Below are 17,317 nucleotides of genomic sequence, written 5' to 3'. Positions count from 1 at the left end.
TGTCCCTTTAATGTAATACCCTTAAATGAAATTAGTATAAATGAAAAATGCCATGATTTAATATATATTTGGTGATTACTTTAGATGGCTATTGAAAATTTTAGACATCCATCTTATATATAAATGTTTGTAATTCATGCCCCTTACCTACTGTGAGAGTGGTTGTAAGAAGTATTTGGGAGGGAGCCTAAAAGATATAATTCATTTCTTAGCATCTAATCAGCAAATTTGCTTCAGCCTATCATACTAGCGTTGGAGGCACCACTAACCCGGGTTTCTTTTGACCTCTGTGTGTTCTCAGGTTATAAAGAAATATGTCACTTGCATTGCCCTTTCTGTAGTTTCCCCTACTGCAGAACTTCCAGCAGAACTTCATACAATGGCTCCCTCTCACCTCTTCTTAAAAGTAGTAAAGGACTGCTCAGCTATGGCAGGTGTTTATGTGACTATACACAAGTACGTTTTTACCAGAATAAGAAATTATGCCTTAGAGTGTGATAATAAAAAGTTACCATTTATTGAACATTCATTCATCGTGTACAAAGAACAACATATATATTATTCCATAGGCCTTATTAGTAGACTACAGTGTGTCTAACATTAAATATTGAGTAGTGAACAAAAATCTCATCCAGCTTTTAGTCTGCTCCAGAGGTCAGCAAATCTTTTCTTTGAAGAAATAGAAAATATTTCAGCCTTGCTAGCCAAACAGTTTCTGTCACAATTACTCACCTCTGCCATTATAACAAAAAAGCAGCAATGCACAAGATGTAAGCAAGTGATCATGTCTGTGTTCCAATAAAACCTTATTAACAGAAACACGTAGGCTGGATTTGGCCTGTGGCCCAGAGTTTGTGGACCCCTGGTCTAGTGGGATGAAATGGATATGAAATATGCAAGTATATATAACAAAAATTTTGTTTGTATGTGCTACAAATGAAAATATCAAAGTGCTATGAAATAGTAGGTTATGGACCATAGACAGCAGATATATTTTCATGATGTTCTTTCATAATCTGTAAAAAATGTCCCACAAAAATGCAGGGTGTTGGTGGTGGGGTGATAGATGGGAATTCTGCACATTATGCATGACTATTCTATAAGCTCACAACTTCTGTAATAAAAAAAATGTAAGAGCTATGAAAGAATATCAGGAGGTACCTTATTTAGATTGGGGATGCAAGAAAGCCCTAAGTCTCATGCTGTATAAGCAGAGTGCTAAAAGGTGAACGACATTTAGGCAGGTAACAGCATTCCAGGGGAATAGTATTGGCAAAGCTCCTTTAAAGTCAGAAAGAGCTGAGCTGAGACTATGAAGGCAGGCCAGTGAGACTTGAGCTCAGGGTATGCCCTTAGACAGATGAGAGAAGAGGTTAGAGACCAAGCAGAGCCCACAACATGCGAGGCTGTGGAGACCCTCTTAAATTCCAGGTAGCCTGCCCAAAATTGTACAGTTAATATCAGGAAGTGGCCAGGATTTGAGCCCCGGTCTGTCAGAGAAAGAAAACCATGCTTTTTTCAGTGCCATGCTGCATCCTGTATAATGTAATGACTGAGAACATGGTTTCATGTCATTGCTTTTCCCCATGACGTCACACCATATCCAATACAATATAATGGCTAAAAGCATGGCTTTTAGAGTCCCACAAATCTGATCTTCATTCCATATCTCCCACCTACTAGCTATTTGACCTCCAGCAATTATTTCACCCCTCTGAGGCTCAGTTCCCTCATTGGTAGAGTGAAGATTAAAAAACAGTACCTACCTCACTAGGTCATTTAGAGAATTAAATGAGGCAGTAAATATGAAGTGTCTAGCACATAATAAGTGCTCAATAAACCTGTTTTATTAGCTATTCCTGTTGAGAGTCATGCTCTTTGAACCATTGACTATTATAGTCAATGTGATTTCCATCAGATCAACTCCCTGAACCTTCATTTCAAGAGGGTTTTCCCTTAAAAGTGTGTCAGGGAGACGGATGGAGAAATGGAACAGAGTAGAGCAGGAGCACAAAGGACCCTTCAGAAGCTACCGAGGGGCTGAAGAACCATACTGGAGCAAGAGACGCACTCTTAGCAGAGCTCGTTTTGTAGACAGGAAGGGAAGATCACACAGAACATTGGAAGAGAGTAGCTCATGACAAAGTGAGGAGCAGTTGTTTTCTAAATTCAATCCTTGTGGGACTCTTGTTCAAATTTATGTTATGAACCAAGTTATTTTGAATTATTTCTCACTACTTTTATCACAGCTGCCTCCAGCTTATTCTAATGCTACAATTTCATTCTCTCCATCTGCATTTTTTGTTTTTACCCTTTAGATACCCTCAAGAATTAGGCCACCATAATCTTCCCTTCTTTCATATGGTACCATTTTTAATGATATTTCTGAAAGAGCTGGATTTTTAAATAAATTTTTGTCCTTTTATGACTTCTTTTTAAAAACAGAATATAATACCTGTTATAGATGCTGTATAAATAATAAAGATACATTTAAAAAATAGTGCTCAGCATAAACCAGCTTACTTGTATGTTTGTATTTCAATTTCTCAGCTTTCCTGCTTTGAAAGGATAGGAAAGGTAGACCAAAAATTGATTTGTGTGACTTGTTATATAAAGACATGAAATGCTTAAATAACTATTAAGGAAAAATATTTGCTGAATAACATAGTTAGGGCCTAAAATAGTCAGTTATGAAAGAGAGATTTTTAAATGCCATATGTTCCTTTCGTTCATCAGATCTGGCATACTAATAGTTTTTGCCAGTAAACAGAATTTCACATAATTATTTGTGCAATAACTGGAGCACAAATTATACACAATTAGCAACGTTCTCCTGTTAATAGGAGAATCCACTTATGACTAAAAAGAATTCAGAGTTCATGACTATTAAATTTTCTAACTTTTCCTCTCCGGGTACATCCCTATCTCAGATTCTTTAAAAGACTTATGGATAATTTTAACTGAATTAGGAAAAACAAAACTGGAAAAATTCTGTCATGTGTAGATGTAGCCTCTGACAGGTTCTACATACTAATGTCTTTAAATTAAACTGACATTTTCTTAACTAAGCTGAAAAATAAAACATGTATTGATTCCCTCAGTGACTCTTTGAAAGGAAAATATTTTACTCCTTCCTTTCTCAAAACTCCTTTCTACAGTTTTACATTCTTCCTAGAATTTTAGCTAAAGTTTCAATGGCATTTTCTCCACATGATATGCAGAATACCAGTAAATTAAAAGTTTACTTACAGTTCTAAATTTGGGAGTTCTATCCTAATAATCTAATATAAAATTTGTTAAAATTAAAATATACTTCTTAAATGTGAAGAACTGGGTAATTTAGAGATACAAATGAATTGCTTCAAGAAAAAAATGTTGCGATGAATTCTGAACCTTGAATAGTCAGAGAAGAGAATGATCCAGTCCCACTGTCAAAATGCACACCCTTTGCCATCTTTCCACAAAGAGATCTTCCAGACTTGTCAGTTGCTTTTTTGCATGTCAAGCAAGTAAATATTATTAGGTAATAGGAAATTCCACTTTAAATACCACAGGAGAGTTATCCATGTTAGTCTAGGAATAAGCCTGCAGACACCTCATAATAATGATTATCATACTTCTTTTTTTTCAGTATCATATCTTAACCTCTGACTTTCTCTTATAAATTCATCTTTAAAATATATTAAACTCATTTTGTGTAAATAAAATCAGGTATAGTCCAGTAATATGTTAGGACATAGTATATCTTAGAATTGAATTACAGGATGTATGGACATATACTACAGATGTCTACTTAAAATTTCTCCATGCATGTAAGTTAAATCATCCTTTCATTTATCTTAAAGTCATCCAGGGAAAATGTTTTTATCCAATGTGTTGGAATTACTGGTAGTTGAAGAGATTGAGAAAGAAAACTAGAAGGAAAAACTGACATAAGATAAGCTTATAAATCAGAGAAAGCAGTAGGTAGAATGCTCAGATGTATGTTTACCAGCCATGGCATCAGACCATTCATTTCTGTTCCATTTCTAGCAATTTGAGAACAATCCACAAATGGTCTGCCTACCATGTAGCTGAATCCTAGTGATACTGTGCCACACGCTTACTCTACATTCCACGGTGATGTGTAGTGTTTATATTTAAACCAGCTAGAGCCATTCCTTTAGTACCAGGAAGATAGTGTCGTAACTGCCATCAAAGTCATTCGTTAGCTTTTCTTTGGTAGGAAACCCAAGAGATGCCAACATTTTTCAGAGGGAAAACGATAGCTGTCTCCTCCACTATTCTGTCACTGTTTGATCCATTTAAGAAACTCTTCCTTGCATGTGAGGGTTTCAAGAGATTTTTTTGTCGTAGTTCTAACTTGTATAGCTCATACAATTTCTATTTCAAATGGTAATTTTTAAAAACTCTGATGCTTTTATTTATTGTATGTCAATCATTTTATGTAGAAAGTTGACATTGAATGCCCCCTTCCACCTCTGTGAATGCATATAAACACCATTGTTTGCTACAAGTCACCTTGTGCTTTTCAACTACACAACATTTGTGTGACATTGTATTACTGAGAAACAAATACTAAAGGTGTTAACATTATAAATAGACCACATAAACCAAGAGGTTTCTTACAAACTGTGAATTAAAGAACACATTGCCAATTGTTTCAAAAGCCATGTCCTTTTCATTCTGGACTTCTTTTAACATTATAATTTATTAATTTAAAATGAGCTCCTTTTATTTAAAAATGATTATGGCGAAAGTATTTATTTTAAGTCTACACTGTTGAGGACAATTTAGAGACTTTTTTTTCCCAAGAAGACTGGCTTTGGTGCAAAAGTAAATAAAATTTAAAAATAAATAACAATTCCACAATATACAATTGATATTTATGTTTATTCTTAATTATAGCGGACCATTAATAGAAATAAGGGAAGCAATCTAAATATTTGAAAATTTGGCTTTTAATTTTAAATTGGAACCAGTTTAACTTAATCACTCATATTTAAATAACATTTCAACAAATGTAGCTGTTTGGAAACTACAGTGGAGACAGCCTCCTGCCTTCTGTCTTGCAAGGATTGATTTGGAAGGCCCTGAGGGAGAAAATATTGGAGTTAGGAGGTAAAACTGAAGCCATTGTGGAAAGGAAGAAGTTATACTCTTCCTGTTATGACAGGAAACGTAGACAAATGTGCTTCCTGAGCATTTGCTCAGCAGGGAATGAAGTATTCTTTGACCTTTACCTTAGGTACATTTTGGCTTTTTTGAACTGGTAAACATGTTTTGCCCCCAAAATATTAGTCCAGTTTATTTGATTCTTCTCAGATTTAAATGATATATTTTATGTATATGAGGCATGAAGGAACAGATATTTATTTTATGACTGCATCTACAGATGGATTTAGAATGTAAATCAGCCCTTTTACAAACAAAGCAGACCTGTGCAGGAGACATAAAAAATGTACAAGTATAGTGTATTACAGTCTTTTTATAAAATCCAGAAAAATCCTCGACTTAAAAATGGATCAGATAAAATATTTTAAATCCTGATAAATTTAATAATTTTAGATCATTCTTCTTCCCTTTTCTCTTAAAACCAAATGTATCAAATCAGCTGTCACCAATTTGTTTGAGTTTGTTAATATAAGATAATAAGCACTCATATTTATTACTATATTAATTTATCAAGTTATAATCTAACCCGCCATGGAGTATTTTTCCTCAAAATAGTGTGCAAAGCACAATATTTAAAGTTTTATTGGGTTTTAGGGTATTGGTATAGGGTGAGGGACTGATAAAGTTTTAACTCCCAAACTCTAAGTCCCCTATTTTAATCCTTTTATCATGTTCAGAATTTTAGGAACTACCACTTGGAAACCCTGTTCTTTGGAAATACTACTACATTTCAGTGAAACATGGCTCAATTTGCTTGAGGCTAATGAGGACAATAGTCTTCTTTGCAGCAGAACACACTACTGTCTCATCCTTGCAAGTTATGCTGGAGGGTTGCAAGCACATGGTAGCAGTCTGCTTAAAAGAGTCCCTCACTGCTCTTTAAAGAGCCTTTCATTTATGATGGCAGGCCCCAGCATTGTATAAAGGAGTACTTGTCTAGAACACAAGTCTGCAGCGGCGTTGCTTCCTCCCACCAAAAGTAATCATCAAGCCTGAAGCTTGCAAGCCTTTTAATGACAGACTGAATTAAACAAAATAAAATTGAAGAGGAATAGTTTAGAACAGTTGTACCATTACTTACTGTCAGGGACAGTCCAGGGGAAGAAAAAGAGCATTTAACAGGGCATTTCCTCTTTTTTCCAATTAGAGATTGTCGCTGCAGACTCTTGACTCCATCCCTAACCCTTTAAACACATAGGAAAACCTAGTAGCTCAAGGATTACAGACTGCATTTGTATCTACTAACCGTCCATCTTGTCATTCATTAGTCGTTCGGTTTACTGAGAGAGGAGGAAACGGAGAGATTATCTAGGTGTGGGGGATGAGGAGAAAGAGAAGATTTAAAAGTTTCCTAGAATGAGGGTTATATTAATTATGACTACATTTGAAGAAAAATAAAATAAAATAAAATCTCAAAACATTAAAAACAGAATTAGCTGGGCATCCCAAACATATTCTAAAACAAATAAATTATTATTATTTTATGAGTTAATGAAATGGTTTTTAAAAATTCCCACTCATCTATTAGACTAAGTTTCAATTAAGATCAGGCCAGAATTATTCTGATTGGTGGAAGGAAGTAACTGGGATCCATACATAGAGTTATTGTTGTTTCTCATAGTGATAGGGAGATAATTCCCTTTTTTGCATTTGAAGCTGTTTGGATTTAGGCCTCAGTTATTCTTATATATGTGTGTGGATGCTGTTTCCAAAGATTCTTTTACTTTATTTATTCAGAATCCTTTCCTGTAAGGTTCAAGGACTCCCAGAGTTAATATGGCAGAAAATTCTTCTGAAATGACTTTATGAATGGAGCTGGGCCAAGGAGGGTAAACGGAGGCGGGGTGTGTGTGGAGGAGACTCATGAAATGCCTTTTTGGTTCTGCAGTACTCAAATTAATTTCCCTACCCTTTGGGGAATGATACAGGACTTGTCCTCCAATTTTGGAACTTACTTACATTGCTTGTGTGTAAATCATAGACCCTCTTTTTCTATTCTGTCTTCCATAAGCAGACCAGTACTAAATAATACTTTTTTGTGTGAAGTTAGTAAACAAACATCCAAAAATATAGAACTAGCATGTGCCCGCCTGTGCTGATGTGTGGTTCTTGCATGGGACTGGCATGAGTATCTGAGGGCAAAGTTTGCTTCATGGTCCCACATAAAAGTAGCTTTCTTTTATTGTTGAAACCAAGAAGCCAACTTATATATAGTATTATTTTATTACTTCAGCCTAGAAAGCTTTCCTTTCATTGGTTAATATGTTATGGACTACTCTGTTGTCATCAGAATTTCTGATGATTCTTAATGTAACATTACAAACTGCATATGGTACCTGTACCTTGCTCAATTTAGAGTTGACCGCATACATGCTGTGCTGAACTTCAGCCTGTGAAATGCATCATTATCTGAAAAGAGGAGGCAACTTTGACTAATAGAAAGATGAATTTTCTGTGAAGATCTATTCTATTTTTATTTCAGCCAGGGACTCATTTTGTGGCTTTGGGTAAGGCCGTTCATGTCTTTGCAGTATTCATCTGAGAAATGGGGATGATAAACTGTGCCAAAGAATAGCTTCAAAGAGATACTGTCAAATATAGCAGGATAACTTACAAAGTCTTTGAACTTCTTAGAAAGAAAGTCACCAAATAAAGTCAACACTCTTATCTGAAAATGGAATTTTAAGAAATATGATGTGTTTGTATTTCATCAATAAACCTACACTCAAAAAGTTGACCCAGTCCAATTTTTATCCTGCTCAGTTTTACCAAATGTAAGTTCTTACTATAAAATAAATGACAAAAATCGACTGTGGAATTTCCTCTTAACATAGTCTGAGCATACAACAAAGAAATTTATTTTCAGTTATTCATTTTGGGTCCTCCAAAATGCCTAAATCCGCTATCCATCTCTCCACCCATTCATTCAACAGACATTTAGCCAAGTATTGTGCCTGGACTTCAGGTTACGAGCATGTGTAAGAGGGTCTGTGCTTTCACAAGTTGAGTGGCAGCTTCCCACACGCGAGGTCCTGCATTCAATCCCTGACCTTGGTACCGCAAAAAAATACATAAATAAAAGAGATATTCTGTGCTTTCAAGGAGAAAGACACTCTAATCTATGCATAAGTAAATAATGGTAACATGAGTTGACAGGCACTGGAGATAGCCTTTACAGTATGTGACAAGAAGTGACTGGGCCTAGAGCATCAGAGAAAAGATACTGCCTACCTTGTACAGTGCTTCACAGTCAACAAGTCCCTTGTGTTTGTATTACATCCCTTAATTTAGTTCTTGTAATAGCGCCATAAGATTCCTGTTATTTCCTCCATTTTGCAGATAAAGAAACTTGGGCTTAGGTAAATTAAGCAATTTATCCAAGGGCACACAGCTAATAAATGGCAGAGCCCAGAGTTAATTTTCAGTGCCCAAGTTTTGCTTCTATGTCATGCTGCCCTGTAAAGATGCATATATATACTGGTTTTGGAAAAATTTATTGGTAAAGTGAATTTTGTATTTTATCAATCTGGGCAATTATTTTTCTATGTATTTTCGTTATTGTACATCAATTAGTATTCTCTACTCCAGTTTTTTACAGTCTTTTGCATCACCTCTAAAGGCATTAAAAAAAGGGACACCATTTTATTTCTTGGAATATGGAAATTAAGGGTGATATGGTAACATATTGCTGGCATTGAGTAACCAAAACATAAAGCAAATTTTGTAGAATGAAATGCAAGAACTGATGCTGTTTTAAACCATATTATCATTCACTCTTACTTTCCCTTTTACCTGAAAGTTTAAGCTAGCTGCCTATGTGTAGAATGAGGACGTCAAAAAACTGAAATGGATCTTTTAAAGGTCTCTAGTCCAGATTTTTGCTTCATTCAGGAGCACCTTTTACATCTTCCTCCATATGTAGTTCTGCTTAGCTGTGTCCAGGAATGAGCTGCTTCCTGCTTTATAAGACCCACTCCACTCTTGGACAGTTCTCATCCCTAAACTTTCCCCTATTTTGAACCTCCAAATGATTTCCAACAATGCTTTCTAATTCTGCTAAATGGAACAACCAGAATAACTCATCTGCCTCTTCACATGACCACAACCCTTCAAACATTTGAAAGTGTTTAATATGTCACTTCTATTTTCCTGAGTTATACATCCCAGATGCTCTCAGTGCTTCCTCCTGCAAAATTCTTGTTTGCCATCCTCTGGATGCTCTAACTTCATCAATACCTCCTTAAAATGTAAGCCTCAGAACTTAATACAGTAAAAGAGATGGTTCTGATGAATAAAAACCTTGGTAGAATAATTACGTCTCACTCTGGAACAATGTAACTTTAGATCCTTTTCCCAAAATCAGCTACCACGTTTACTTTCCTCCAACTTAAACTTGGGTAATTATTCTTTAAAAATATGAATGCGGTCTTTAAAATTAGCTCTTTGTGTTTCATCTTGTAGGTTGTGACTCAGCTTTCTAGTCTGAAGAGCTAGCAATGGATATAGACCCTACCATCTATTAGGTTAACTCTACCACCACAATGCATGAAATATACAGATCTGATAAGCATGCCTTCTACATCTTCATCTAAATCTGTAAGGAAAATGTTGCCTGGGACAAGGAAAGTTACTGAACTCTGTGGCACCTTACAAAAGAGACTTTCCCTTAAACTTAATACTACTCAATTAATTCAGACTAAGTGTAGTTCTGCAGCCATATTTAAATCATCTAAATTATTATCTGTCAGTCTCAAATTTATAATTCTGTGTATGAAGATTTCATCAGAAATGTGGTCTTTGAAAATCTCAGCTCATCTGAAAGTTCAATAAATTTTTGCTCAATCTCTGCAGACATCCTGAACCCTCTTCTCTCTCTCTCTTAAGTCCTGTGATTGTAAAATTAAATTTTCAGACTTTTCCATCCTTCAGTATGAATCTTTCAGATGAGGAATAAAGACCACTCTTCCCTGAACTTTTAAAATGTTCTTTTCCTGAAGTCTAGAGCACATATGTATTTCTTGTCAGACATTCTCTCTGCTTCTCTACTACAAATTCCAAAATGGTGTAATTACTTTCCCTCAAGATCTGCCTTTAATAAACTGAACTTTTTATTTTAAAAAAAAGGTCCAGAATCCTTTTTAAGAGATTAAATTGTCAAAAAGGCAAGTGAAAAAAAAAGTGTCTACTTTTAGCAGAAAATTACATTGAGGCATTCAAACTTTAAAATAGGGTATTTCCATTCCATAATCCATTCATTCAGTAAACAGTCATTGAGCATCCACTGTTCAGAGTCTGTGTGCGGTCTTGGGTCTTCAATAACTCAAAAGCCAGCAAGGGAGGCAGACTCATAAACAACCAAATCTGTAATATCAGAATAAGTCTCATAATAAAGATTTGTGAAAGTGCTACAGGACCACAGCCAGGGAAGAATAGGTTTTAACTGAATGTCACAGCAAAGCTTAATCAAAGCTGGCATTTAAGCTGAGCCTTGCAGCATGATGGGAGCCGTCCAGTGGCCAAATGGAAACGGGGTGGGGCGTAATACCACAGTCAGCTCTTATGAGTACTATAGGATAAGAAATAACCAATATGGTAGGTTTCATTTATTATTATTCTACTCTTATTTTTCTTGCTTGGTTCTCGAGAAAAAGTTGGTCAGAAAACAAAAACTGACTTCATCTGACTCCAAATAAAAATACAATTTCATATAATTAGACATTACTGAAAATAGAACTGTATTGACTAAAGTAATGCATTTTGTTTCACATAAAGAAAATTCCTTTTAGGTATTAAGAAATTAAAAGACTTTTTTCCTCCAGCCATGAGGAAGAGACATGAACAAGAGAAATATATATAGGGGAATAGAAGCCCCAACACCTACCACAAATATCTGACATTAGAATTCTCAATATATATTGCTTCGCATAATGCCTGACATGTAGAAAATGCTCAGTAAATATTGGTTGGGATTATATTTGTATTTCCATGCATAGATTTTTCTAATTTCCTTAAATTAAATTGTTTGCAACTGTACTTAATGAATGTGCTTTTCCTCAATTTCAAATTCCAACGTCAATTTCTGATTCATACATAGTGGAACCTACAGTTGTCAGCTAAAATGTGTAATGACTACCCTAATGCTAGCCTTTAAAACTCAGGGTTACTGTATAAAAATTAATGCTGAAATATCTTAACACAGCATCATCATTACATTTGGAGCTGTTTAAAGATTCAAGTGATAAATGAAAAATACCATAAAATGGCCAATGTCTACAGAGTAATTTTGCTTTCCATGTATATATCACATATTAAATCTCTTTAATTCTGAAAAGCAAATGTCAAACTAGACAGCATCCACTTAAATAATACTGGCTTTATTCTCTTTTGGATGTACCTTGATTGATATATAAACCAGGAAAGAGCATCTCTCTGCCTAACTACTGTAAAACCAGTTTTCCAAAGCAACTGAGGTTCAAAATATGTTATTGAAATAGAAATATGGACTTGTCCCCATTCAAACGATTGTCAAGTTATGAAAAGTGTAATCATTACAATACATTATTATATTTAAGTATAAAAGCTCTGAATTGCAATCGTTGTCATTGAGTGGCATATTTTAAGCGAAGAGTAAGATCCCAGGTCTCTTTGGAAAGCTTAATGCTTAAAAACAATTTTTTCTAACTATGAACAATGAGAAAAAGCATTATAAAGTACATTTTGAGTATGCCATGAAGAATATGAAGATAATGCAGAATTAAATTTAGAGCAATTAAGAGTAGATTTTGAAGATTTTTCTTAAATGCTTTAATATAGTCATCATTTCAGTTTGCAGTTTCAATGAAAAGAAGCTATATGCACTGATTTTTTGACAGGTATTATTAAATAAGTATGCATTATCCAGCAGTCTATTTGGTTACACAAAAGTTAAAGAACACCTAACAGTAAACACAAATAGTGGCTTTAATGATATTTCTGTACTGAAATGTACTTTGATGATGAGTGCTATAATGTGCTAAATTCTGAAGTTTGAAGACAATAGAAACCATACTTTACTGAGACATTCTACCTGCAGTTTATGATCATGAAGTCTGATTAAAAGTAGTTTTACATATATGAAAGTATTTAGGGTCATTGCCTTGCGCATTAGATGTATTCTGTGACCTCTTTCACAAATAAAATAACAATGTGCAGGTATATTTACATAACTAAATAGCATCTAAAAGAAATATTAAAGACATTTTGCAGAGAGCAATAAAAACAATGATGATTCTTCATCCATTAAAAAACTGATAATCATTATTTAGCCTATTCTGAATAACAATCAATAAAAAAGTTTCTAAAAGTAGTATGATAATCAGATATGAAAAAAATACTAGTTATGTTTTCTCAGAAGCACTTTACTAAGACAATCGATAAACATAAAACAGATGATGAGAGAAGCAGATGTGGCTCAAGCATATGTGGCTCCTGCCTACTACATGGGAGGTCCCTGGTTCAATTCCCAGTGCCTCCTAAAGAAGACAATGAGCTGGCACAACAGGCAGGCACGGCAAGTTGACACAACAAGAGATACAAAAAGAAAAGCATAATGAGAGACCCAACAAATCGGGGAAGGGAGGTGGCTCAAACAATTAGGTGCCTCCCTCCCACATCAGAGGTCCCAAATTCAGTTCCCAGTACCTCCTAAAGAAACAAGGAAGACGAACTGACACAGCAAGTGCAAACAAAGAGGGGGTGGGGATAAATAAATAAATTAACCCTAAAAAAAAAAAAAACCAACAGGTGAAACATTTGCAATTATTATAAAGAAAACTGTCCAAGCTGAAATAGATAAATAACTTACTAAGTAGATTTTGACTAGCTGATTTGGGTTGGTAAATACCTAAACACCATATTGTCCAAAGGAAGATCAGTAAGAATATTAGAGTTTTGCCTTATCATTCTATCAGGAACAGCATCAACAACCTCAAATAGCCTCCATTAGTAGCTTCTCCAAGCCACCAAGACAGATACATTTTGTTGGTACTTATTTTCTGTAAGTCAACTAAGAAAAGGGTGAGAACCAAGATTTATTGAGCATCTATTTTAATTAAGCACTTTGCCTGATACTTTACATACCTCATTTCATACCATCCCAGAGCAACCCTAAGTGTAGGCGTTATCTCCATTTGACTAATGAAAAGTCAGACTCAAAGAGGTCAAGTGAATTTCTCATGGCTATTAAGCAGCAGAGTCAGCACTCATATCCATACTTCTCTGAATGCAAACCCCCTGTTCTTTCCTCTCTACCATGTGGCCTTTCATTCAAATGTGATAAAATAATGTCATAAAAATACACATTTATCTTTTAAAAATTCTACTTACAAGTTGCTAAAAAATGTCAAGGGGGAAATTTTATCACATAATTTTATATAAGGTACATCAATTTGATAGTTCTAAAAAGTGCACCTAATAGTTTCCCCTTATTCAATTTTTTATACCACAGATCTTCACTGTGTGCCCACGTGTCACCTGTTTTAGGCACTAGGGGTGTGGCAGAGAGCAAAATAAAAATGACACATTATATACACATTATAAAATGTGACTATGCTATTAAGGAAAAATAAAAAATGGTAGGTAAAACAACAAACATTAACTGAAGTGTGGAGGAATGAGTAGAGAGGGAGGTTAGATTTTCTGTCCCGTAGTCCACAATTCCTTTTAACACATTTATTCAGGGTGGGGGGGGGGCGATACTTAAAGTTTACAATGAGGTCTCTAGTTTGGGTGACTGAGCTTATGGTGAAATAGAGAATACAGGAAGGGGTTACAGACTTGAGGTAGAAGATAACGAGTTTGGGCTTTGTTTGAGGTTCCTAGGACATTCAATAGATATAGGACAAGAGGACATCCATTGGGAAGTCTGGAGACTAAGAGAGAGGTAAGGAGTAGGAATCTTGTAGGAATCTTGATTTAAAAATTATACACAAATAGGTGACAGATAAACTGAGCTGATCTCTGCATTATAGGTTTTATTTGAACAAAAGAAAAAAACTAAATAGTCTTTATTGGAAATAATAGCTAGAGTATGTGCCTCAAAAACCAATTTTGAAGACTGATTATAAGTGCTCCTCAAAACAGATTCAGTCAGCGATAGGTTTGAGAAGTGGATTAAACAAAAAGTTTGAATATTTCTCAACCTTTAATATATCTCTTTAAAGATAAATTTCTTTTCCCAAACATATTAGGTCAATGAACTTTTCTCTTAAGGAGTGTTTTATCAGAGAGGCATTTTGCAGAAGCCTCATTGGGAAGCAGTGGACTTTAAAAAGACGCATTATTCAGAATGTTCAGGACTTTTTGGTGGGCAAGCTGGAGTGAAAATTTTAACCAAGAGAAAGTTTAAATTGGGAATAGTGAAATATATATTTGCATTGGTAGTATTCGTGGGTAGGAAGTATTCCAAGCTAGGGGAAGAGGTCACTGGAGATGCTGTCAGGAAAAAGGCAGTAGGAAGAGTGAAGTTTTGGAGACTGGGATGAATTGAGGAGGGAATAATTCCAGGCAGGGAGATCAGGTAGGACAGAAAGCTGCTAGGCTGTCTAAGAGAACAGTGATGAGGACCTAAATGATACAGTCATCTGGGAAATAGAAAAGAAAGTGTGAACCTGGGAGCCATTTTGAGGGGAGAAATTATAGGACTTGGCAATAGATTAGATTAAAAGAAGGAAAAAATCAAAGATAACAATAGAGTGTTTGACCTAGTTGAGGAGGAAAGATAGAATGAAACCAAAACCCTATGGTATTATGGCTGAAGCACTTCCCATTGCCCTGGTAGATTTCTAGAAGCCAGAACACAACATTGTCTGAGAGCACTGTCATATCCATTCAAATGCTTTCAATTAAATGGCATAAGACTAAACAATTTAAGGATTCTTTTTGAACAAAATCTAAAATACTGAGTTCAGATTGCCATGTCCATCCGCAAGTGGTCAAGAAAAGAAACTCCATACTCATAATTGGGGAAAATGTTAGCTATACTGAAAAAATTAATTGCTTTAATCTTAAATTGCTCAAAGAAACAAGAGCAGTTTTTCTGGTCTTTTTCCTTAAAACACCTCACAGTAAATCTTGAATATATAGTTTCACATTCAGCAACAAGCTGGAACTCACACATTTTCAAATTCTAACTAGAGATTAGTTTTAGATAGATTTGTTTTCCTTCCAAATGCATTAGTGCCCAAAGGCTCTGACAACTACGAGTCTTTGTTTTACAAAGAGAAAAAAGTATGGTTCAAAAAAAAAAATGGATGTCTGATTTTTGTTCATAAAACACCAAAGCCCACCTTTTTTTTTTTCCAGGTGACATTTACAAAGAGGAAATTTGGGTTGATGAAGAAGGCTTACGAGCTGAGCGTTCTGTGTGACTGTGAGATTGCCCTGATCATCTTCAACAGCACCAACAAGCTGTTCCAGTACGCCAGCACCGACATGGACAAGGTGCTGCTCAAGTACACGGAGTACAACGAACCCCACGAAAGCCGGACAAACTCAGACATTGTAGAGGTGAGAGGACAAGCTTGGGGAGCCCCAAGTGTCGGCAGTGCCTGGGGGTGTTTGATCCCCCTACCACACGTGCAGGCACACCATCTTCCTTTTTGGATGATGCTCAAATTCCCACAGATACCCCCAGAGTTATCAATCATTATTACTGCACCCACCCTTTCTCTCTCCCTCAAAATGCAAAATAAAGTGATACTATGATAGGGCAATGTAGAAGGTGGTCCTTGGTGGAAATCTAGGGCCCGTGTCAAATTATCGTCCTTCATTGAGTGTTCATTGGCCAGCAGTATGTCGTGACAGTATGGTTGGGAACCGTGTCCAGGAGACAGCGCACCCACTTTTTAGATTTCTTCTGATGATTTCCTTTAAGTGTCTTAATTGTCTCCCAAAATAACCAAAGGAAAAACGACTTTTATATGCGTTTATCCCAAGCTTACAGTTCAGTTTTTCACCTTATGTTTCTTCTTTCTAACTCTTTCTTCTTGACGCATTATTGCTAGAAGAGTAAAGACAGTTATTCTCACATTTTTTCCCAAAAATTATATCATTTTATATAGCACTGAAAACTGTTAAAATACATGGAATCAGAAACCTCATGAAAATGAATTTCTCAATATTTACTCATTCTTTTTTCAATGTTAGTTTTTTATATTGCTTTATTGTGCCAAAACTAAATCAGTGTCACGCTAAAACTCAAACTTTTTTTTTAGATTCATTAGCTTTAGTAACTTTGTTGTAAAATTTGGGTTGAGACTTTTTAAATTTTTCATCTTATATTCTATTTAAATACTGTTGCTTCATAGTATTCTTCATAAGCAATGAATACAAATCAAAAAGGAAGAAGTATAATGACAATTGTTCCCATCTGCCTGTTTTCCTTCCTGTCTACTCCTGGTTTGTCCTTGTTTGTGCCTGCTTTTCCAGAATTAAAAGAAAATTAATAACTGTTTCAAATGTATGTATTCAGAGTCAGTTTGCCAGAGGCCAAGTCACTCTCGTCATTGTGAAAACTGGTTCCAAACAGTGAAAAATATCTAGTGCTAATCCTAATCAGATTACTTTACCTCCCACATTCATCTTCCCTTTACCCATCGTAATTATCTAAGACAATTGCTTTATTTGGAAGTTTTTGAAAAGTGTACAGCTGACCAATTTTTTTTTGCCTAACAAGGCCAAGCAATAACAATATAAATAAATAGATCTAATGTGATATGTGTTTAAAATACTTTTAGATTTTCATTCCTACAGATCATTTTAGTTAGCTTTTCCTCGACTAATGATTTAATTGTGTGCTTCCCTTGACCTTAAATTTTAAGATTGCTTATAAAGTTACTTGCTATATATTTCAGATGATATTTTACTCATATGCACATATAAATGTAAAGATACATATGTACACATGAATGTGAATGTAACTAGACAGTTATCAAATCTTATAGGTGTTTTTATGTTCACACACAATGAACATACATTCCATAAACAAAACAACTCTATATTCCAAACTCCATCTCTTTACCAAAACAATTGCAACCAGAATTTCAGGGTAATGGAAGAATTAGAGTTGGGATTTGTCATTAGACTTAACTGTTCTAGTCCTTAA

General features: G+C 35.2%; 1 protein-coding gene across 44 annotated transcripts in view; it reads left to right on the top strand.

Moving 5' to 3' along the window:
- The window catches only part of MEF2C (myocyte enhancer factor 2C), a 150,089-nt gene that overhangs the window by 59,953 nt on the left and 72,819 nt on the right, over positions 1-17,317 (top strand). For all 44 annotated transcript variants that reach the window (XM_071208969.1, XM_071208934.1, XM_012529867.4 and 41 more), the window contains exon 3: positions 15,517-15,720. In XM_071208969.1, coding sequence (XP_071065070.1) covers positions 15,517-15,720 — 204 coding nt within the window. The remainder of the gene's footprint in view (positions 1-15,516; positions 15,721-17,317) is intronic.

This window comes from Dasypus novemcinctus, chromosome 2, assembly GCF_030445035.2.
Source record: "Dasypus novemcinctus isolate mDasNov1 chromosome 2, mDasNov1.1.hap2, whole genome shotgun sequence".
NCBI classification, from domain to species: Eukaryota; Metazoa; Chordata; class Mammalia; order Cingulata; family Dasypodidae; genus Dasypus; species Dasypus novemcinctus.
This window is presented reverse-complemented; position numbering and strand designations above follow the sequence as displayed.